The sequence below is a fragment of the Lepisma saccharinum genome, chromosome 25, assembly GCF_977018435.1.
Source record: "Lepisma saccharinum chromosome 25, izLepSacc3.1, whole genome shotgun sequence".
NCBI lineage: Eukaryota > Metazoa > Arthropoda > Insecta > Zygentoma > Lepismatidae > Lepisma > Lepisma saccharinum.
In genome coordinates this window covers 51,483,326-51,508,590 of record NC_139253.1, presented here as the reverse complement: position 1 = coordinate 51,508,590, position 25,265 = coordinate 51,483,326, and the positions used below count along the sequence as shown (strand labels likewise).

Genomic DNA, 25,265 nt, shown 5'->3' with positions numbered 1-25,265 from the left:
TTAAATTTTTCGTTTGTGGAAGGTAAGTTATAAATATCTTCCCAATTTTCGCTGTTTAGTTTTCCAATAAACATGAGTATAGAACCTTCATCATATTTACGTTTCCGCATTTTTAGTGGCTTTCTATGATATTCAGTAGCTTCTCTTTTACATGTGAGACATAAAAATTGTGCTTCATGGTCGGAGAAGTGGACTGATATGTTTTCACATTGAAACTCTTTTGAGTGTACACTTATTAACATGTGGTCTATGAGGGAGAGTGTCTCTTTCGTTATGCGCGTGGGTGTAGTTACAATTTGCTTTAGGCCAAAAGTGTTTATTGTGGCTTCAAAGTGCAGTTTCCGTCCTGTATTTTTTAGAAAATCAATGTTTAGGTCCCCGCATACCAAAATTTCACATGTATAACTTTTTAATTCATCTAACAATACTGACAGATTTTTTATGAATATTGTATAGTCTGCATCAGGCGTTCTGTAGCAATATACTATTATTAAATTATATTGTGCAAGACGTACAGCACTAACTTCAAAATGTTTTTCTATAGGTCTCACAGTTTTGGGGACAATTTGTTTGGCAATTATATCATTTTTTGTAAATATGCCTGTTCCCCCTCGTTTTATTAGATACCTTGATGAGAAACTAGCTAGGTGGAAATTTGGAATTTGAAGGTAAGTAATTTCATCTTTGGACAGCCAGTGCTCAGTAACACACAGTACATGTGCATCTAAACATTCATCGGTTAGGAGCATTTCTAAATCTAACACTTTGCCTGTAATACCTTGAATGTTTAGATGCACAATATTGCATTGTATAACTCTCTTTTTCATTTGAGAGAAACTATTGGGTGTAAGACCTTGTTCCTTAGGTTTAACATTTACAATATTTGTTGCATTTTTACATTTTACAATAAAAAATCATCTTTAAATTTGCCCGGAACACTCCTTATTCTATCGGATGTTCGTGCAGATGGTTCTTTTTGTTTTACATTAACTCTTTTATCATTTTCCACTTCCTTGTCTTTTTCATCTTTTCTCACTTCACTGTAATCTTCATTTTCTTCACTACCATTTTTATCACTTACTATTTGACTGCATTTTTCACCATTCATCACAAGACAGACTTTTCCGCTATTTACCACATCACTATATTTCTTTCCATTTACCACTTCACTTCCCTGATTATTTATGGGGTGCCATTTCAGTTCAATAGGATTGCACTTTCTTCTTTGGTTTATAATGTATTGCTTAACCGTACCTATTGCTTTTGACACCTTTTCTTTTCCAGATCGGTTCAGATGCATGCCATGATTTGTGAAATTGTTTCTCTCTAGCCTGCTTACATCAACAATATCGACATTACTAAAGTTTTTGCACAGGTGTCTGATATTCTTGTTTGTCTCTTTTATGGCCACATTAACACAAGATTCCGGTATGACATCGTATCTCGTTGGTATATTAACTATGATCACTTTAGAGTTTCTTATTTCAGGTAGTTTCTTTTCCAATGTATATATCACATCGTGACCCACATTGCATGCTACATTGTTTGAACCTGCCATTAGCACTACACAGCTGCTGATTTCTTTGTTTTGAGGTTTTAGGCTACTTATAATCTGCCCAATTTTTGCACCTGGCTTGACAAAACCTAACACTGAAACATCGCCTAGCTGACTCTTCACTTTTTCTGCCATTCCTCTGCCATGACTATCAGCATAGATGATCACTTCTGGTTGACTAACACTCGATTTTTTTATTTTCGAGATGTTTGTGGTTGTGTTTTTTTACTTCACATTTCTTCTGTACGTTCTTGAATTAGTTTCTGGGTGTATTTCTTAAGTCTGGAAATCTTAAAGTGTAGAAAATCTGTTTTTACTCTCGAAATTTATGCTATCGATGTGATGTTTTTTCTTTGTTGATTTCCTAACCACTTGAGTCCATGAGGATGTAGAATTTGTTATTTCCTTTGCCTTTTCAATAGCTTCTAGTCTGTTTTTCAGGGCTTCATTTTCATTTTTTAACTCCTTTATATCACTTTGCAGTAGATTCACTACCTGTAAAAGATTCGGGAGTTCCTCATTTTCAACACTTTTTTCTCCGTTTTCACATTGCGGACAGAACCATTCACTGTTTTGGTCGATTTCTTCATCGGCATTCAAGTTGCCGCACTTAAAGTGTAACCATTCGTCACACATGTCGCAAAGAATTCCATTTTTTACAGATCTTTTACACTTTGCACATTTATCATCATATTTTGTCTTCAATTTGAGAGGAGCTGATAAAAGTACGTCTTCACTCGTTGGCGCCATCTTGACACAGATTCAATGAAAAACAGGGTTGCCTAACAAAAAAAATTATCACAGACTATAAAATATGTACCACCAAAATGTGTTTTAAACACTTGTAAATAAAACATGTTTTATTGTTTTAAACGTTTAAAACATTTGTAAAAAACAAAGCCGTGTGTTTTAAACGTTTAAAACAAAGTGTTTTAAACACTTTTGTTTTAAACATGCCAACTCTGCCCAAAAGTCGCATTCCGTGCGTCTCATGCAAGAACGAGATTCACCAAACGCACGAGCCAGGAGGCTGGTTTGTTTAGTCAGAATCGTCTGCTGCCTGCAGACACCGCGGGTGCATGATGGCTTCAAACTGCACTAGTTTAGGAATTGTATTATAATTTTAACAGAGAGCGATATGAAGCAACATGCACAAGATAAGTGTGCTTCAACTGTTCTTACAATGTGATTAAAATGAGTAACAGTATCCGCAGTCCGCTGGACGCCATGCGGAAAATTTTTATAAACAAGACGCTGCGCCTGCGCTTTCGTCTATAGTCGTTTTCACGTTCAGAAGACACAATGGGCTCTTATGGGCAATGCTTTTCTTATGGGAAATACGAGCGCGTTGTTGTAAAATTTCTAGATTTACAAATTTAGCTTAAGTAAAATCGGTACCTACAGTTTTGCAGGAAATTTTGTAAAGAATACGATGGTGAACACAAAAAACTGGTAACTTGCTTACATAATTTTAGATAAATTAAAAACGCAAATTTTCTGTGAAAACATAATTTTTACATTGTTTTCATTCCTAACGTTGAAACATGCCGTAAAATTGAAGCATTCATTACGAGGGTCACTATTTATATTTTGAGCCTAACAATGAAAAAACAGGAATTTGGCATTGAAAACTGCTTTATTGTTTTTCGAAGTATTCTCCTTTATGGTCAATACACTTTTGCATTCGTTCGAACCATTTGTCAAAGCAGTTTTTCCAATCTTCTTGAGACACCTCCATAATATGGTTTTTGAACGCATCAACGGCGTCTTCCACCGACGAAAATCGTTGTCCACGCAATTTATTCTTGACATTCGGGAACAAGAAAAAGTCATTGGGTGCCAAATCAGGACTGTGCGGCGGATGACCCATCAATTCGATTTTTTGACTGTTCATAAAGTCGGTTGTTATACGAGATGTGTGACAGCTGGCATTGTTTTGATGAAGAATGATCCGACGGCGTTTGTTTGTTTTCCGTATTTGACCGAAGACCTCTGGCAAACAAATTGTTGTGTACCATTCAGAGTTGACCGTTCTACGTTCCTCTAAAGGCACAGTTGCCACATGACCAGTTTTCCCAAAAAAACATGCGACCATTTGTTCGATGTGCTTCGAGCGCGAACAACTTTTATTGGATTGGGTTCATCTTGAAACACCCATACAGTCGACTGCTGTTTACGTTCCGGCTCATATGCATATATCCATGATTCGTCACCTGTTACAATCTTATATACGTCTTTTGAAGCACCACGATTGTATTTATTGAGCATTTGTTTGCACCAATTGACGCGATCGTCTTTTTGAGTTTTTGTCAAATTGTGTGGGATCCAACGAGAACATACCTTTCACACAGCTAAATGATCATGTAATACTTTATATATGCTGGTGGAACTAATGCCTATGGTTGCCTCAATCTCACAGTATGTCACATGACGATCTTGCAGTATTAGGTTTTGCACAGCATCAATGTTTTCTTGAACAACAACTGATTTTGGACGACCTTCGCGAATCTCGTCGGTGAGCGAATGGCGGCCACGATTAAATTGGTTATACCAACGTTTCACAGTGGCAAAGGATGGGGCTTCATCGCCAAATGTGGAAGTAAGTTGATCGATGCACTCTTATCTTGATAATCCACGTCGAAAATCGTAAAAAATCATCGCACGAAAATGTTCACGAGTTAATTCCATTTTATTGTTGTCGCGCAACTGGTTTTGAGGAATAGGACATGTTCTAATTGCTACTAACTTTTTCGACTAGATTCTGTGGAACAGCCAATCAGAGCAAAGTTTGGCCATGTGAAGATAATCTGTGAGTTTGTAAAGTAGCCTTTTTTGTCTGTGGCTTCCGAGTGCATACAACACGAACGGCATGTGTACAATTGAAAAAGCTAAAATATTTTTCCATACGTGTATAGTAAACGTTGTAAAGTATGTATTTTATCAGCGCCGTTCTTCTCTACCTAAAACCATTTAATGCGATGCGATTTTTTTTCTCGGTTGGATAGTTATCGTATTTTAAAAGTGTGAAGTGATACGTTGTTTACATCTCGCGCGGCCGCCATTATGGGAAGGAAAGACTATCGACAAGTACGGTATAACAAGTACCGTGTGAGGCGAAAACTAGCAAATGGGTAGCCAGTCCAGCGTCAACTAGAGCATTCCAACTAGAAATCCAGTTCCGTGTGATAGGGGCTTTACACTCGCGTGTGTAGTGATCGCAATGGAGCATTGTAAAAAGGGTAACTGTAACGTTCACAGTATAATATTAATATTAATAATCACATATAATTATCATTATATATACAAAATATGTAACACCTTCATTGTGAAGGAAGGTCATAATTTCCCGGTGACATGAGCTAGCGCTGTATTGGCAACACTGTGCGGTTTCTCCATAAGCGCCGTTGTGTCTTCTGAACAGTGTTGCCAACTTGGCTCTTTTGGGGCCAGAACTGGCCCTTTTGAGTACGTACTCAGCCCCAAAATTCAGCAAAAGCCCCAAGGGGCTTTTTAGCCCTACAGAGAGAAATCTTGCTACAAATCTAGCCCTTTCAGTAATGAAATGTTTTTTTGGTATTTTCAGTAAAGTAAACTCATATTTTCAGCTTAATAAGAACCATTGCAACACGCAAGAAAGAATTCACATAACCGACCCTCCTCTGCACCTGCAAGCTCGTCCTGCGACCCCTCCTGGGGAGCAGGTAGCAAGTGCACATTCTCACACCCCCTTGTTTTGGCATGCTGTGGAGCCCGAGGCGAATTACGGATAGCGTCGATTCCAGGAAATGCCAATCTTTGTTCAGTTGCATTGCATCTGGTCGTTGAAAGTTCACAGAAATGCGGTGCGGAATCGACGAATCGTTCGTAACAGTGAGGCTCGACCAGAGACTAGTTCGTGCGTGCTTCGGTTTCAGAAATTTTGCACCAAAAAACACCCAAGAATTAAGAACCAGATTTTTTTTCAGTACGCAGCCGCACCTTTGTAAATCTAGCCCCTTGGATGTGAATTTTAGCTCCATTTTGGGTGCGATTTAGCCCGTTTTTCTCTCGTACTGTTGGTAACACTGCTTCTGAACGTGAAAACGACTATAGAGCGTCCCATAAGTCTGTAAAATAACTGGTTTCACCAGGTTCACTAGCCCAGTTACTTTTGTTCGATTCGTTCGTTTCGTTATGACTTTTGGAACGCACCCAATACGCATCAACGAGTGATTATGATTCGTCCGAATAAAAGTGGGCAAACGGCCGTTTTTATCCGAATGAATGCGAGAGAACGCTGTAAGAAAGAGGAGTAAAATTTTATGATCATTGCTGCGAGTTATAAATACGAGTACGATTATTGATTGTGGTATGGTGCTGATAGAAAAAGCGCGAAATGAAGAAAAAACGCTGTTTTATATTATTTTTGTGAAAAAAGTGCTTTAGATATGTATTGAATGTTAAACCACAGGAATACTGCGTTTGGCGAGATATAAATCATGTGTTGGTTTAGAAGAGACGGAGCTTATTTACCTAAAGATTGACAGATGTATAAAGAAAGAGGTAATACTTTTAATGCTATAAAATTAATATTTTTCATATATTTTGTGAGAAATCATGACAGAAATAATCACGGTAAAACTTGGATAGCATCCCAACGGATTTCTTCATTTTTACACAAAAACTACTTACCGATATGAGTTTCCGTAGCATTTAAAAGTTCGTGTAGAGGTAAATATGCGATATTTAACACCTTTAACTCATTTATTTCCTTAATTTTACCACAGGTAATTACCTTTTCTGCATTGCGGAACATTTTTTAAGGTGAAGTTATGCCTTTTTCCATAAAATAGTGTCAACTTTTCATATTACGAGTGATTATTTGTCTTCCTTGTTCCGCTTGGGTAACAGTCAATATGGCATGCACTCGTCATGGATCATCGCGCCGTGCTTGTGTTTTGTCGTTTTGGAGTGGGTATGCATTGTTTCAACCTTCTTCACCGAAAAATACCTACTTTCGTGTTCATTATGTCATCACAAAACACTGACGGATAGCCCCACAAACCATTGCCGGATAGCCCCAAAAATCATTCACGATAGCCCCAAAAACCATTCACGTTAGCCCCAAAAACCATTTCTGGCAAGGTTAGGTTAGGTAAGCATAGTTAAAAAAAAAATTCTCGTAAAAAAATGCACGTTTGGAAACACTGACGAGATCGTGTGACTTTCGACGCTCTCGCCATCTGCACACACACAATGGAATCAACGGTACCAACAACGGCATAATATGGCAGGCAATGCAAGTTTCTTACATAAAAAGTGATTAATTCTTGTTCGGCAGCATTCAAATACGAAGTTTTTAGTTTCCCATGAAAGAAAATACCTCCAAGAACGTCCAGAATGCTAAAGAAACTCATTTCAGTAAGTACTTTCTCCTGTAAATTTGAAGGAATCCGTCTGGGCGATATCGCATATTTACCCATGTAGGTATTTTCTTTCATCGAGAAAAACCGATGTTTTCCGTATATACTAAATTGCATGTAATGAGTGCGGTAAATGTCTGTTATATCGGAAACACATTTCTTCATGGTACTACTTTACTATACAGGAGACACCTATCAATGATTTATTTCACAATTTTTTACATTGCTAACGTACTCTTCTGCATTGCGGAACATTTCTTTAGGTGAAATCATGAATTTCTAACGAAAATAATGTCTATTTCTTACATTAACGAGTACTTACTGTTGTTCTTTATTTCCCACAAACCATCCATGGGTAGCCCTAAAAACCATGGACGTTAGCCCAAAAATTCACGATAGCCACACGAACCATCACGGGGACGAGGTATGCCTACTAGGTTAGGTTAGGCCTTTTAGGTTAGGTTCCATTAGCACTAATTTCGTTCAATTTAGCATATACGGACAACTTCATGGTGGCAGCAGCAATAGCGCATCGGAAATAGATTTTTACGTAGAAAACCACATGCATTCGCATTAAAATGGATCAAAACTACATTCCCGAACATCAACAACACTACAGAAAATGATTTGCGTAAGTACTTTCTCCTGTAAATTTGAAGAAATCCATCTCCGGTATAGTAAAGTGTTACCTTCTTCATTTTTACAGAAGGAACTACTTACGGAAATGAGTTTCTGTAGTATTTTGAAACTTTGTGGATATATTTTCTCACCGTAGAATGCTGCACAACAAAAAATAAGCACTTTTGATATAATAAACTTGCATTTTGTGCAAATCGACAACATTATGCCGTTGTTTCCATTATGTACCTGCAGTCACGCGGTCTCGCCAGTGTTTCCAAACTTGCCTTTTTTTTACCAGAATTTTTATTTTTTAAACTATGCTTACCTAACGTAACCCAACCTAACCTTGCCGGAAATGGTTCGTGGGGCTAACGTGAATGGTTTTTGGGGCTATGGTAAGAGTCTAGTTTACGTCCTTTTCCTAAGGAATACGTGTCATATATCGTTGGAAAGGTTATTTGATAAGGAATTCAACAAAGTAAATCCCAAGGCGAGGAAATATTTCCTGGAGGAGAAAATCGAGAAAAACCGATGTTGTCCGGATATGCGTGATTGAACGTACTGAGGACATTTTTCGATGATGAAACACATATTTAGGGGTGAAATGAGTGCTAATGGAACCTAACCTAACAGGCCTAACCTAACCTCGTAGGCATACCTCGTTCCCGTGAATGGTTAGTGACAGAAAGTGTAAAAAGAAAAACGTACTTGCTCTACGGATGCCGGAGCGCTGGCTGTCTGCTAGCACGCCATTGTAAACGGGCAAGAAGGAGTGCGCAAGAAAGACGTAAATGGTTAAGAAGGAGTGGGCAAGAAGGACGTAAACTAGACTCTAGCCGGGGCTATCGTGAATGGTTTTTGGAGCTATCCGTCAATGGTTTGTGATGACAATGAACACGGAAGTAGGTATTTTTCGGTGAAGAAGGTTGCAACACTGCATGCCCACTCCAAATCGACAAAACACAAGCACGAAGCGTGATGAGCCACAGCTGTGCGTGAAATATTCTATGTTCCGCAACGGAAGAAAGGACCCAAAAGAATTACTCGTAATGTGAAAAATCGAAGTTTTTTTCGTGTAAAAAGCATACTGGCACCTTCAACTATGTTCCGCAATACACAATTGGTAAGTACGAACCATTTAAAACTGAAAATATCCGATAGAAATGTGTCTCCGATATAACAGACATTTACCATCAGGGCTAATGGAACCTAACCTAACCTCATAGGCATACCTCGTCCCCATGATGGTTCGTGGGGCTACCCGTGGATGGTTTTTGAGGCTAACGTTAATGGTTTGTGGGGCTACCCATGGATGGTTTTTGGGGCTAACATCAATGGTTTAATAATTACTCTTTATGTAAAAAATTGAACTTCTTTTGGTACTAGTTCACTATGGGGGTGACACCTATAAATCATATATTTCGCACTTTTTTACATTGCTAACGTAGCTACTATTTTGGAATGCGGAACATTTCCTAAGGTGAAATAATGCATTTCTAACTAATATAATGTCTATTTCTTACATTTACGAGTACTTACTGTTACTTGTTATTTCGATTCTGTAACACACATTATGGCGACAGTGTAATGGTTCATCGCACGTTGTGCGAGTGTTTTGTCGATTTATGCAGTGTTGCAACCTCATTCACCGGAAAATGCCTACTTTTGTGGCCGGATTTGAAATTATGCTAATACATCGCAAACCATTGACGTTAGCCCCACAAACCATTCACGTTAGACCCAAAAACCATTTTCCGTCAGGTTAGGCAAGCATAGTTAAAAAAAAATACTCGACACGTCATGTTCTAGTGAAAACACTGTGAGTTTGAAACACTGACTTTGGGGTTTACGTCATCTAACACACGGAACATTGTGCTCTCGTGCAGAAGAAACAGCGTGTCGACAGAGATTTTCGCAGAAAACAACATGTATTCGCATTAAAATGGATCAAAACTACATTCCACAATGCTACAGAAAATGATTTCCGTAAGTACTTTCTCCTGTAAATTTGAAGAAATGTGTCATACCCATAGTGAACTGTTACCCTTCTTTTCATGAAAAAAGCAAAATACCACCTTGAAGAATCTTTCGCAATGCAGAATAGGTAAGTATGAATGTTAAAAAAGTGTGTGTGTGGAAAGTGCTCCCCTGTGCATAGCACCATGCCATGAAGGCGTATAGGGGGTGTGGGGGTAATGCCCCACACTTTCTTGATCCGGTCGTAGTTGGCTGTGATGTGATCAGCATCATGCCCCTGACCGCCTTTACCCCCCACGATTTCTCCCAGGTACCCATGTTATTCGATGCTGGGTGGGCGCCAGGGCCGCTTTCAACGTTAGAAAAGTTCCCGGATTTGAACCGGCCGGGGATCGAACCCGGGACCTTTAGCATGGTAGTCAGACGCGTTACCGACTGAGCCACCGCGGCCACATGAATGTTAAAAATAACGAAATAAACGAGTAAAAGCTGTTGAGACCCTATCGAAGTGGTACCATAATCGGAGGAACAGCAAACACATATATACAAAAGGTCACATCTTGTTGACGTTTACTTTATGCTCGGATGGTTTAATTGGTGTATATCTACTGTGCCATCCAAACGATTGTGCTCTGAATTACCCTGGGACCGAATCCGAAAAAAACTTATCACAAGGGTATAGTTTTGCTACTATTACATCAAGGAGGCTCAATACACTACGATCAAAATGCAAACAGTACATGATATGTCACTTTTCAAATTTTAACATGATTTTTCGGTAACAGTTTAGTATATCGGAAACACATTAAAATCGGATATTTTGTGTTTCGCATGGTTCGTACTTACCAATTGTGTATTGCGGAACATAGTTCAAGGTGTCATTTTTCCCATACAAAGTGATTTCTTTGATTCCTTTCCTCGCTTCCGTAACACTCAATTTGGCGGCCACATCTTGACTCACGACGTGGGTATGCAGTGTTTTCAACCTTCACCGAAAAATACCTACTATCGTGTTCGTCACCGGTGGAAATTGTACATTATGCACTGGTAGCTGACGGATAGCCCCACGAACCATTATGCACGGTAGCTGATGGATAGCCCCACGAAACCATTTCCGATATGGTTAGGTTAGGCAAGCAAAGTGAGAAAAAAGGGTTTGGAAACACTGACAGAGAGTTACGTCATGAAATGTCATCCATTTTAGGTATGGGAGGCAAATGAAAACAATGGCTATTGTGCGTCGGTGAGATATTTCTCTTGAAAAGTACATGATTTCCCGGTCAAATATATTCCACGATGAAAGAAAATACCTCGATGAATGTTGTAAACCTTAGACAAACTCATTTCCGTAAGTAGTTTCTTCTGGAAAAGTGAAGAAATGTGTTTCCGATATACTAAACTGTTACCGATTTTTCGGTAACTGTTCCGATTGTTTTATCATGAAATAGCAATAGAACAAAAGGAACTTTTTTTCCACCTCTACCCTTTATGCAATCTGTTAAGTTGTTTTCTTATGTCACGTTCATTACTTTAGTGTATCTCTGTTTATCTGATTTAGCCTTGACAAGAGACAAGTATTCGTTTACATTCATAATATGGAACTGGAACATAACATTGTACCTAAAATTGGATCTAATCTGTTATTGTTTTAACCCATTGTAATGCTCAATGATCAACCTGCATGTAACCTTCAGAAACAAGATTGTAAGTCTAATATTCTGTGCTCAGGGCTACAAAGATGACATAAATGCTATGTTCTGATATTTGTTGTCAGGGGATTATCCAGGATTTTTCCCTTTGGGGATGTTAAATGCATATTTTGGACAGTTTTTAAAATGTTCGCCCTAATTCAATTTGTTCATAGATGTTTCCATAAATTAACCACCATTCCCTTCCCTTCACATAACATTTCAAAAGAAAAAAAGATGTCAAATGCTGGAAAAGATGGGAAATAGATTTTTGTGGTAATGTTAACATTTCAGTCTAACTTTTCAAGTATTGCTTTCCAATAATGTACTTGATTTAATCAATCGTTAGACAAACACAAGTCATGACATTGACAAATACAACATTTAAACATATTATTACCGGGGATTATTTCATGCAATTGAAGGGCCAGGGGGAAAAACGATGAATGTCGATTTTTCGCCCATTTTGAGATCGCAACGCCATCTGATAGTTCAGAAGCTGTACTATAAGAATGAGAACGGCCTTGGTTGGGAAACGATGAGAAGTGCCTGAAAAACGCATTATTATTTTGGCATATATTAACGTTCTTATGGAAAGAAATACTTTGTTTTTCATTTCCTGGCAAATTGTCTCGAATGAACATTCATCGTTTTTCCCCCTGGCCCTTCAATTCTTAAGCTGGTTATAAAGAAATTAGGAACACTTGCGCAATTTTTTTTACTGTATTTGTATGGTTCTTATCGTAGGTGTAACTCAGATATTATCTTGGGGGTGCCCAATACATTGATGAAATATCGGTGAGAATGTATTGCATGGGTGCGTGCGCTCTTGCCTGCCTGAAGTAGTAGTAATAAGTGCATGTATCTACAGATATAATATGACTCTTAAATAAATGAACAGACTGCGAGCTAAGCGAGCAAGAAAATTTTTAGAGCTATTTATTTGCAAACTGATAATGCATATTATTAATTAAGCATAGCGACAATACTTTCATTTAACAGTATGTTTACTCTTTAGAATCTTGCTTTGCTCGTTCGGTGTCCTCTTTACCTCAGCACATGCCCTCTGCCCCCTCTTGTTCTAGCTTCAGTTAGATTGATTGAGTTGGTGTTTTTCCACTTTATGCACTGTAAGGCTAATCGAGACTGGACCTACAGTTTAAAGTGGGATTCAAACCACTATGTGCCTCCATCGGGTATCAAACCCGGGACCCCTTGATTACAAGGCGAGGACGCTACCACTGTGCCATCGGAGAGGCCAGCTTCAGTTAGAAAATATAAATATATAATAAAAAAAAAAAAAAAATTTATGTTGCGAGTGTGTTCTAGATTCTGCTTGTGTGTTCAAATCTCTGTTTAAGCAATGATTCACAAAACTAAAATAAAGTAATGAAACTCTAGCACGGTCATGAAGATTTTAAAATATAGTGGGAAGTTTGGTTGCACGTTTGATAGATACCTGGTATTGCTTTTGAATGGAATTGGTCAAGGAATTTGATATTGAAGTTTTATACCCTTACAAAACTTTGGAAAATACGCTTGGCGCTGTTGAGAGTTTATCTTTCAAATACTGAACGAGAGACTCTAGGGAATTGTGACTCTTTGCCTTTAAGGAAAACAAAATAACATGTGCAAATAAATGCATGACATGTTAGCTGCAAAGGGAAGACAAGGAATTTTCACTTCTAATTTGATGTAATGCTTGTATTTTCAGTTATTTAAAAACTGAGTAGCATTTATTTCACTTTGCAACACAAAGAGCACAATGAAACAAGCTAATTTTTTCTCTCCATGTTTTCCAGCAGGCAGTGGCAAGCACTGTCGTCCCCCCACTGGTGTGTGGTCTAATACAAATTTGGGACTTAATGTAAATAAAATTTATTTTTATATTTAATTCCTGATACTTCCTTTGTTCTTCTGCAAAGTTGGAAAAAATTAAATATGTCATTATGTCAGGGAACAGACTAGATAAAAAGAGGAAGACAATTTTTACAATATCTTTGCAAACTGACAATAACTTTAATTCAATAGGGTGCCAGTAATTTCACTGGGCATGAAAAACTAAATATGCTGACCAAGGGAGTAATTTATTTTATTAAAAACATAAACTAAATGTAACGTTTCAACCTTCTAGCAAGGTCTAGGTTCTTTGTTTAACTTCAGTCCCCCATTCCAGTTCATTGTGTCTTCTTCACCTTTCTTCTCTATTTCCTTGGCTTCCTTCCATTTTCTCACTAGCATTCTCTTCTCCCTTCCTATCTGCTTAGCCTCATCCCACTCTATGTCATGTCCTGTTTCTCTCGTGTGTTTAAATATCGCATTTCTCTCTCTCTTAAGTCATACATCATCCCTATGTTGTTTCAACCTGTCTTTCAGCCTCTTTTTCGTTTCTCCTCTGACATTCTTTACATTTTACTTCGTAGATAATCCTAAGCATTAAAACTTACAGGAAGGGAGGGAGAAGCATCTTAGGAATAGCGAAGAATGCAAACAAGAAAACAGGGAAGAGGAAGGGATTATCTACGAAGTAAAATGTAAAGAATGTCTACCTTCTTCAGCTAGTTTTGTAGTAAAGTTTCAGACATTGTTACACTAAGCAGAACGACAACACACGAACTGACATGCTACACTAAGACTGACCTAAGTTCTAAGGCATTTGACTGTTCTCTTCTTTACCACTCCAAAATCATCCGTCTCGCCCAAGTTACAGAAAATAGTGTTGCTAACCCCTTTACAACTTCCCTGTGATTTTCATTCTTCTTTCTTTACAATTCGAGAGTATTAGCTTTTTTCAATTTCGGAAGAGTTCTTACGTCACCGCCTCAGAGCCACATTCCCTACTATGTTACTTTATATGGAGAAAACAATAGAAGAAAAGAACAATGCATGCCAATGAAGTGCAGAAAACTATAGAGAAATAGTTGTTTCTTTATAATACTTTTTTTCAGCAACAACTGAAGACAAACTTAAATTAAAGACAACATGTTTTGAATTTCTGTATCTGTTACACACCATTTTTCTTAAAAAAGATTATTTTATTGCCTTACATATTTTGTACTATAATGAAAACATTGTTTTATTGTCAATAAAGAAATGTGTGATGGTTGGCTGTCTATCTCATTCGGTTTATATGTTTCAGAGAGTTTGGTGGGTCTCCCCAGTGGCATAGTGGTAACATTAGTGCCTTGTAATCAAGGGTTCCTGGGTTCAAGTGGAGGCCTTAGTGGTTTGGATCCCACTTTTAAGCTGTAGGTCCAGTCCTGATTAGCCTATATGTGCATAAAGTGGACTTAACAACAACAACAACAGTGTGTTGGGTAGCATGTTATCCGTACCTTTGTATTGAAAGTGCTAGTGTGCAGATGCAAGTTTGAAATACTTTTTTTCTGGTATTGTAATCATTGTAGTGATTTTCCCAAGTCATTAACCAAATAATAACCAAAATTGAAATTGTAAATGTAAGTTGCACTTACGTTGATGTTATTGAGTCAATGAATATAATTTTTATGTAGTATAGGAGTGTTTAAGAATGCATGGAATTATTTATATTTCAGGCAAACTTTTAATGACGTGTTTCTGTTTTGCAGTTTAATCATGGATAGAGGAAGTGTAATGTCACTTATTACTGAGCTGTGCAAGAAACAGCTGAAGGATGTGGAACCATCGTATTCAGCAGAAAGCCATAAACGAACAGCTCGGACCATCAGGAATTCTCGAAATGCAGCTTTTGAAATCTTACTAAAGCATTCAGCTAGCCACATTAGTAATGGTAGGTAGTGTGTGGGTAAGGGTAACGTGAATAGTGTACTGAAAACTTTCTTAGAATGCCATTATATTTATTTTTTGCACAGAGTTATAATTCTAATTGAATTTCCAGACCTTTTTCTAACATAGGATGATTACAAATTTCTGCAAATAAGACAAATGTTATAAGTTATTGCGGCCAATAATTAATATTGTTTTTTTATGCACCACATGTTTTTTAAAAAAAATGTTTCTTAAAATGTTAATCTGTGCGTCATACAGTACTCTGTAAAGAAAGGAACGAATATTGCACATCTGTTATGGGATTGAATCTAATTATTTGTGAGTAAAGGCAGATATGTTGATTGCTATATTGGATACGTTAATATGTTGTGCACTGTGGTCATGTGGTCTAATGTGCAATCTTTGGGCTCCAGTTCCAAGATGCGTGCAGGTTTGAGTCTTGTGGGAGAAGCATAACAACTTTTCTCCTGAGATTGAAGCCTGTGTATGGGACTGGTGGCCTCCCACCATCATGTGGAAATTGGGGAGCTATGAATAAGTACTGTAACTTGGTCATGGAAAGCTATGACGACGACTGTGGGGTCCAAGGTGCTGACCAAATGTCCACTCCATAACTCGTTGAATGATCTCCCATCTCTGGTGGGATTGAGGCTGCAAACGGTGGGTAGACACTGGCCCTCACGGGCTATTACGCCACAGGTTTATGTGTTAATCTACACCTTATACTTCTTTTCATTGACTTGTATTCTATTTTGAAATTATATCCTGTATTGAACAAGTAATTACACATGCAGTTACATTTTCACTTCTTTGGGTGTTTTGTATAAATAATCATAATTCTACTTCAGTATTTAATACTTATGAAAATGTACAAATTTTAGAAGAAAATTTTATGAAAATATAATTTTTTTTGCATACAAGTACTAGTAAAAATAATTGTTTTGCAGATGATAATGGTGATGATGAAACTCTTCTGCCTGTCTTAAGACTAATGGCCTGTTCATACGAATTTCACAAGAAGAGAATGTTTTCTGCAGCAAAACATTTGGATTCTTGTATCTCTAAGATTCAGACTCAAATGTCATCCAACCCTGACATTGAAGCAGTTGTGAGACTTATCTTAAGTCTTGCCGATGAAGGTCCTTCTGAAGGTTCTACAACACAGGTAGTCAATCTTATGATACTTTTTCCTTCTCTGTATAAACTATTAGGAAATTATAAAGATAGAGGCTGCCGACTGGCACAGGATTGAAAATGGAGGTGGGGGTGAAGCTGATTAAGGAGGCTCACGAATGTCAGAAATAAAGTAAGTGATTTAAATTATTAGATTTGTGGTAATTAAAGTGCTACTTATAATATGTTAAGAATGAGAGCTACAATCTCCTTTCCAAAGCATAAGGAGCTGGATGAGAAGGAAATTTATTCTGCCAGGTGGGTGGAATGTTGCATGGGTGCTCATTAAAGTATTGCTTTTGCAAGCACCCTAGGAAAATGTTACATTACATATGCATAACTGTATAACTGTTTAAAGTGCTTGGACAGAAAGAAGAACTGGTTGTTACATAAAATGCCAAAAGAGTTCTCTGATCGGTGAAAACGTCAAATTGAAGAGCCAGCATTTTCCTTCTCCATGTGTATTAATCATATATTTAATAAGCTGTATATAGCTTAATAATCGACTTCAAGATTATAATAATCGCTGCTCTCTTTTTCTAATACTCACGAGCATTTGAACAAAATTGAAATATATGCCTTATCTGAAACTGTACTTCATCCTCTTAATGTTTTGTAAGGATATGACGAACCCAACATCCAATATTTGAATACCTGTTTAAAATGGAATATCAGAACTAATTGCAGAATCTGTAGAAAGCTATATTTTATCTGATTCTCATAATCAAGTTTCTTACTTTCAAAAGTTTGATGATAGAGAACACTTTAACACAATACAGTGTCGTATGTAAGTACTGTTTCCCTGAGGGGAAACTTAAGATTTTTGTTTGCAAGCATTGTTCTGCTGTAATGCTTTCAAATTAGATTCACTTTATTCCTCTCCTTTATATAGAAATAACTATTTCTGTACCATTATCAAATCTGAGAATATTCATAATCTGCAGTGGAAATTTTTTTAATACTTCTATTTTTGCATACTGTTAATATACCCTTCATTCCTATATATTTGAAAGAGTTCCAAAAGTAATTGGCATGTTCATCATAAAACTGAAGCTAGTTACTTCCGTACATACAGCTGGAATTGAAAATATTCATCAGCAAAGTGAAAACATGGAAATCATGTTGATGGTAAATGAATAAACATACAATTCTGTTACTTCAAAATGAATTATTTAAAAATCTGTTTCTTGCATGTGGCTCATTATAAGCACTACAAAATAAAAAAAGTAGTGATTTATTACCTAAGTAGGTCTCAGCATGTTAGCAGAAATAATACTAGACCATAAAAGAGGAGAATTAGATGTGTAGAATAGAATGAAAAGTTAGGTTCTGAAATTGACAATTGTCGGTATTAAAAAATAAACAGGTGTGGATAAGTATAAAGAGTAATGATTTGGAGAAATCAAATTTTAAAGTACAGCCTGTGTAAAATGTCACCCATCAAATGAAAATGGAAACATTTTATCTGTTTTTTTTTTTTTTACAAGGAGAAAATCAATGCATATTTATAATGCAAAAATGTTTTTTCTTCCATGCCATCTCCAGGGTGTCTACTAGTCAAGAAATTACACTTGTCAAGAATTTTTGCTATCACAATGACTGATTGATTGATTTAGTTTATTTTACTTCACTTTTTTCTGTCCATTTGGCTAATCGCGAAGATGAGGATGAATGGTGGTAAGATAAGATGGATGAAGGGACAATCACAATCATAGTTGGACGACAACATGAGCCCCACAATAAGATCATAGTGCCTGTGCATCCAGACGCCAGAGCCTCGCTAGTCTGCCAAATACAAATGCGTTAATAGATAAAGCAAGTCTGATTCTCTTGTTAAATACAACTTCAGTTTTCATCTTAACTGACCTTTTGTTAGGGTTTTTTCATTAAAAAATATTGATATTATTAATTGCTAATTTTCATCTTTTCGGTTATACAAATAAAGGTTAAAAAAAATAAAAAAAAAGGAGGGCAAGAAAAGTCAAGGATTTTGTATTTGTTATTTTGGTAGATACCTTAACTCCTTTAGAGCCAACATGAATATGGAAGGTTAATTGTGAGTACTATTTTCAGTTACTGCAGAAACTTTTGACACTTGCTGTAATACAGGGTGCAGCATTTAACATTTCTCATTTTCAAAATATCGTAACTGATTTATTATACAAAGAAATTACATGAAATGAACAATGTTAGGCACGTTATATTCTTGGATGTACAGTTCGGACCTTATTATTTTAATATTACGTCTTTGAGATGTCCTTGATTAGCGTCAATGCATTGTTGCAATCTTCCTTGTACACTTGTGTCTGGTGTGACATCAACAATTTTCTCACGAATCTCATTTTTGAGGCTGTTGAGATCGGAGAGGGAACGAGCATAGACCTTAGCCTTCAGATACCCCCACAAGAAGAAGTCTGGTGCAGTGAGGTGGTGGCAGTGCTGTATGTGATGTGGCTATGTCCTGTTGAAACCACAGGGTCTCCATGTTCCAGTTATGACATGTCACTTCAGGCAGGAAGAAGATTATTAAAATGGTGTTGTAATGTGTTGGAGTTGACGGTTAACTCATCCTCGAAAAAGCAGGGGCTGATATTTCCCTGCGATGACTACGACCTTAGAGCTGTATAACTCCTGCTTGAAGATTTTGCACGAATGTGAATCAGCCCAATGTCGAAAGTTCAGCTTAACTGCCATTAACTGACACACCATCGTACCCTCCCTGATCTCAACAGCCTAACAAATGTGATTCCTATTATATATTAAAAAAAAAGGTCTGAACTGTAAATCGAAGACTATAACACGTACCTGTGTAATTTCTTTGTACAATAAATCAATTATGGTATTTTGAAAATGGGAAACGTTAAATGCTGAACCCTGTATATACTACATCCATTTTTTAAATTTATATCTTGACATGTTATTTAATTGTCATGATTTTTTGCAAGGAATTAACTGCTGACTTGATATGATGGATTTTTTAAATTGCAGAAACAGTTTGGCATTGTTAGCTACAAAGCAGATGCTGCAGAGTTGGATTGTAATGTCGGACAAGGCTTGTACAGGCAGTTTAGTCCTTCTACGTTTGAACCACCAAGTATTTTAGATGAAAGTTTGATGTCTGAACCGTATAAGACTCTCCCATTTATCATGAATAGAGGAGATATTCCCTTTGGAAGTGAACCATATACAGGCTTACAGTTCTTAAGCAGGTTTGGAAGAACGCATAGAGAGGTTCCTAGGTAAGTGAAACTTCTTGTTCCTAAGATATTAGAACAAGGTGTACTCCTTTATATATTTGCAAAATCACTGCCACAATAAGAAAACTGTAATAAAGTACATACAGCATACAAGTAGTTGTTGGATTCAATATGAGGTTTCGACTCTTTGTTTTCTATTTCTTCTTGAGGCTGATCCAAAAATTTAAAACATTAAAAATCTCACAGTATCACTCAAAAAGCTTAAAGGGATAGAATATGAAGATGGAAGAATGGCTGCAAACTAAGAAGTCCTCTCTCTCATACAAGGTCATAGGTGTTCAGATAATGCAATACATGCAATATGTCATCTGAACAACACTGAGCCAGCTCATCCTGTTCCCTATTGCCTATTATATTTACTTCCTCCCCTCTCTTCCTACCCCCATGTGGTAAAAAACAAACAAAAAAACGACATGTTGCCCAGAAATATTGCCATTGAAGGTTATGGGCAAATGTGTGTGTATTAAAGAGAAATCAGACTTAATTAGGCCAGCTATGAAGTTGAAGGTGATGCCTACATGAGTTAATAAAAACAATTGTTCCAAATATATGAGTAAAATTCCATTATTTCCTGATGAGATAGGTTCAATATGTGAGTTTTGTTTTACCAGAACAGGAAGAGAGGGGAGGAAGTAAATCTAACACTGGAGGGGATAAGGTGAGCTGGCCTTGTGTTGTTCAGATTGTGTAATGCATGCACTATGCTCAGACCAGGTGCACGTGTGGTTTGTCTTTGTACCTTACAAGGTTTGGTGAAGAACCATTTGACTTCTGTACCTACCAAAGTGTTCTGTTTCTCAAAAGAAAGGGAAGTAAAATGTATCCCAGGAAACTGTCAACTCCTGTATGCAAGCTTGATTTTATGATTTATCCAGAAGGGAGACAAAATTTATCTTGTCTGCCCTTTGCCACCAGGGAGGGAACAATGTAGCTATATCCCACATTCTGCCACTAGTACTGTCCCTAGTTCTTAATAATAGTGCATTCATTGAAGTTGTTAATTTGTATGCACTTGTTACCCATGTCTTTTAACAGTACATTATTTGATACATATACATTCTAAGGACAATTGTAATGTTTTCAGAACAGGAAGAAAGTTATGGGATACGGACTGCTTGCTAACCATTCCTGAGCTCACGAGTTCACCACGTGAACTTGCAGTACCAAGGAAAGTTTGCCAAGTTGATCAGGTAATTTGGAGATTAGTATTTTGTTTATAGTAATTTGTAAATATACTATGTGATAACGAATTTAATTTCAAATTCTAGGGAAAGAAAATGTGGTTCATTGTTATACTTTTCTGATATTCTTGGATTAACAGCCAGGTTAGGTTGGCATTTAACAATGTTTTAGCATATACATTGCTAGTGCATTAGTTAAAGTTGTTACTCATGTTTAGCTTATAAAAGATGTGGTTCGTCAAGTTACTAACTTTTTATAGTGGCAGAGACCACCGAAATTAATAGAACCTCTACAAGTAAGTTTTGTGAAAAAAGTAAGCAACTTGCTTATGTCTAATTAGTAAAGGTGTTAGTTTGTATGCAACTTATGTCTTTTACAGTACATTATAGTCATTATATGGTTAATATGTATTCTAAGGACAACACAACAAATCTGCATTAAAAACATTGGAAGTAAATGCCGATTTAACATGGCTGGTAACCCAAGAAAACTTGTTTGAATCATTAGAAAGTAATTTTGTGGTAAACACATGATTTTCATCTCTTTGAAAAGTTCTGAATATTGTGGTTCAACCAGGGATCGAACTGGGATTTCATGCCAGAGCTGTACTACCTGTGTTACCAAGCTAATATATTGCTTCACCACTTAAGATCTCATCGTACATTATGTCCATTCCAAGTATACTGCATGTTTACCATAGTTAATGAAGTATCATGCATCCTTGATATGCAATGCACCTTGATTTTGAAGAAAAATAGTACTTTTATTGGTGGTGTTGATGTCCTGCACTCTCTTGCTACAAATTTCACAAACACTACTTCTCAACTTGTTCATTTATTAGCTAGTGTCAGGTGGTATTTCAGAATAAATGTAAGATTGATGTGTTTTAAATTTGGAATACAAGATTTATGACACAATACCTTAAATTGGCGCATTACAGAAAATGCAAACTTTATGCACACATCTGAAATTGCACTTCATGTCTAGTTACAAAAGAATTTTGTTCTCTGATTGCTATACATGCTTTAGGAAGCATGTCCATCCTCTGTCCCTCCAGCTAGTAACACTGTATGAACATTTTCCATGTTTTATTTTCTGTTGAACAACATGCACAATGTCCCCACATGTACTCTTCTCATGGACTCTTATCAGGACAGTGAGGTCTGGTCAGGAGCTTTGTAGCCATGTAAGCTGCATACCCTCATATTCTATAATGTTTTAGTTTTAAAGAAATGTACAGCTGCACAGCATATAGTAAATGTAGTACTTGATTTTCTTGGGACTAGTGGCAACACTGTGTAATTGAGAGGACAAAGTTCAAACTGAATAAGCTATTGGAAAAAGCTATGATAAACAGATGAACCATATGAGCTTTGTAGCTCAAGTGGTTGAGAATTGGCACAGAAAGCCTCATACCCAGATTCAGTTCCTGGCTCAGCTGCAGCCATAAACTATTTGCAATAGCTAATTTAGTTCAAACAAGATTTAATTTTTCAATTGATAATCTGGTGATAATACAATCTATACATGGAGCAGCAGCTAGCACGTCTGCTGACAAACTGGACGCAACATCCATGTAACTGGAACCGTTAGCTTTGTAATGAAGTAAGCTCGTACAATTACATTGACAGTTACAATTAAAATGATCTTGTTGCAAGAGGTGTTGGAAATGTCCTACTGCATCCACACATTTACGGCATCTTTTTAGGAAATTTTCACTAACATGTATCAGTTCTTCCGAAATTGCTTCAATCTCTCTCTCCTGATGTTTTCTTTCAATTCTTCTAATGTATGACTTCAGGTTTTAAAGCTTGGTAGCTCACCATGCAGACATCACGACAAGGTAAAGGTAAACTTCCCTGTGCATATAGCACTGTGCCATGAAGGCACGTTTAGGGGATGTGGGGGTAGGGGCTCACACATTCTTGATCTTGGCCATTTTGTAGGTGATGTGATCAGCAGTATGCTCAAGATGCCTTTACTCCCCAGGGTTGCCCCCATGTACCCATTGATTTGAGGATGGGTGAGGAAGCCCAAGAGCTTTATGCAGGGACAAGGCTGGAAAAATTCCGACCAACCTTAGACGTGGATGTCGGATGCGTTACCGACTAGACCGCCATGCCTCTAAAATGACAACATTGAAATGTCTGTTTCTTGTGCAAAGTGCTGGAGGGATTTTTGAGGAGTATGTTCCAATCGTTCTATAGCGTCGTCTAGTTTCCCCTCGCTAAGCACACGCCGTTTCATCCTTTGCTTCTTATCAAGAACAGACCCTCTTTCCCTAAATTTGTTCAAAAGTTTCCGAACACCATCTCTGTGTGGAACAGAAACATCTGGGAATTCTGGCATTGACTGTTCTATGAGAGAAAGAAACAAGATTAAACACTGATTATTTAAATTTTTATTGAACTTCCAAATACAAGTGAGAGCTACTAAATGACACCAATTCCTACTACATTATGAATGGGTTTAATTCAAACCGCTGACATTTTTTAAGTATTTTTCCAGCACTTGTATCATTGTATTCCACTCATCGCATCTGACCTTGCATCGTTGAATACGCTCATCACTACACACCTGCATGCCACAAATGAGCATATATCAAATCTCTGTGCTATTTGCAACCTGTTGATCCCACTCTCAAAAAACAGTCTGATACAATAATCTCTCTCTGCTATTTTTCCGCCGTTGACTTCAAAACATCAAACTTCTGTTTCTGGAGCAGAGTTTCTTTGTTCTTGTTTTACCACATTCTTCCTCACTCGGAGATCCACCCGGAACTTGTCGTCAAATACGTTCTCTCTTTCTTTATACTAAGCAAAGGGGCAGTTAACTCATTGTTGCAATGCAACATTTTGTTTACAACTCTGGTTTTGCTCTCTGCTTTCTGTCTCCTCTTCCTTTCCTGTCCTTTCCTTGTTCAGATTTGTATGCTATGCTCGGAACAGCATGAGGTGAGAGAGATATTATCGAAATTGCCCTTTTAATAAATCCCTCAATATGCAATGATGTTTGTCTTGCTCTCGACTTCGTCACACGGCAATGATTGGAAAGGTAGCCACACTACATGATGAAGAGGGAAGTCAGCGCATGCCTGTTGGCACTATATCTCAATTCTTTGTGAGATTCAAGTCCAAAAGCCCACTGATCCAAGCCATAAGAGCCTTTCTGCTTTCTCTACTTGCTGTTGAAAACAGCTCCACGGAGGTCTTCACTTTACAATTTTGCTCATGTGAACCTCATTCGACACTTGAGAAACTCAGGTAGAAACTCTGACATAAGGAAGTATATTGAAGATGATGTGGCCTGAGAACATTTGATGTTTTGAAGAAATTACATCAATGAATAAATATAATAAAAATAAATAAATTGCATTGCACATTTATTTGTGTGTGCACGTGCGAGGGTGCAAATAGGCAGCAGCTGCTACTGGGTACTGGATATGATTACCTTTTTGTGCTAGTTTTTTTTCTAATCTTACCACTTTTTTAAAAGCTAGGTTAATGAGATGCTACAACCTCCATCAACTCTATTTTGAGCATGCTATTATATACTGTGTACTTTCTTTTGATATGTGTGTATTTTTTGTTATTTTATGTTACTTTTCTACCTCTTTATGGTTAACAGTGAAGATGGTGATGAAGAATTGATCAAATAGATGAAGGAGCAAATACAAGGAAACATAAATATCAACAATAGAAACATAAAAGTTGTAATTTATATCTGAATTGCAGTGTTATTTTTTATTGCGTGTAGAGAATGACAAAAGTGTCAGCCTTATTAAGAATATATAATATGAGTGATTAGTTTCCACTTTTTTTTTGTTATTGGGAATTTTATCTTAAATTAGGGCTGAGCCAATACAGATAGGGATGTACTGATATCAGGAAGTAATGGTTGGAATTCATTCATTAATGCTATACGAGTCTTAATGTCCTGAAAATTATGTAACATTTATAGTTTTTATTATTTTGTACAAGTATTGTGTGAAAAATTGATTTTATGATTAAATGACAGCTATTTTAATATTCTGATGTAATTCTTGGAACATTTGAAAGCAAAACTCTGGTAAATTGATGCATATAATTGCAATGGAATAATACTGAAATTATAATTAATATTAATGAATGGGTGGTAGCTCAATCGTTTGTGCATCTCACTACCATGCGAGAGACCCGAGTTTGATCCCCGGTAGGTGAGAATGGATTTTTTTCACCTGTTCAAGAATCTCCGGCATCCAACCAGCATCGTATAAAGTGGGTACCTGAAGAAAACTGGGGGGGGGGGGGGGTGAGGGTAAAGGAAGCCAGGGGCATGGTGCTTATCACATCACCCCCACCTTCAGCTGTGATCAATAAACTGTGGGGCCTTACTCCACACCCTCTATACACCTTCATGTCATGGTGCAAAGCACAGGGGAATATTTTGAATAATTTATAATTGTTACATTTTTCATGCATTTTTATTGGTAGTGGTGGGAATCAATAATACTGTTGGCATCAGTATTTGTATTAATTCAAAGTTGTATCAGGTCACCCTTATTTTAAGCAATATATATCCACTGTTTCAAACAAGCTTCTTAAGGTGGAATAACAAATATGTTGAGTCTGATGTTGGCCAGAAGTTGGTTTTCCATTTTTTT

The 25,265-nt window shown here is 37.1% G+C and overlaps 1 protein-coding gene across 1 annotated transcript in view; it reads left to right on the top strand.

Moving 5' to 3' along the window:
- The first annotated feature begins 5,840 nt into the window (after window positions 1–5,840).
- Window positions 5,841–25,265, top strand: part of Grip163 (gamma-tubulin complex component 6) — a 65,415-nt gene continuing 45,990 nt past the window's right edge. The window contains exons 1-5 of the mRNA XM_083112067.1: window positions 5,841–6,097; window positions 14,831–15,012; window positions 15,959–16,176; window positions 19,173–19,423; window positions 20,526–20,631. Of these exons, the coding sequence (XP_082968193.1) occupies window positions 14,838–15,012; window positions 15,959–16,176; window positions 19,173–19,423; window positions 20,526–20,631 (750 nt within the window). The 5' untranslated portion in view covers window positions 5,841–6,097; window positions 14,831–14,837. The remainder of the gene's footprint in view (window positions 6,098–14,830; window positions 15,013–15,958; window positions 16,177–19,172; window positions 19,424–20,525; window positions 20,632–25,265) is intronic.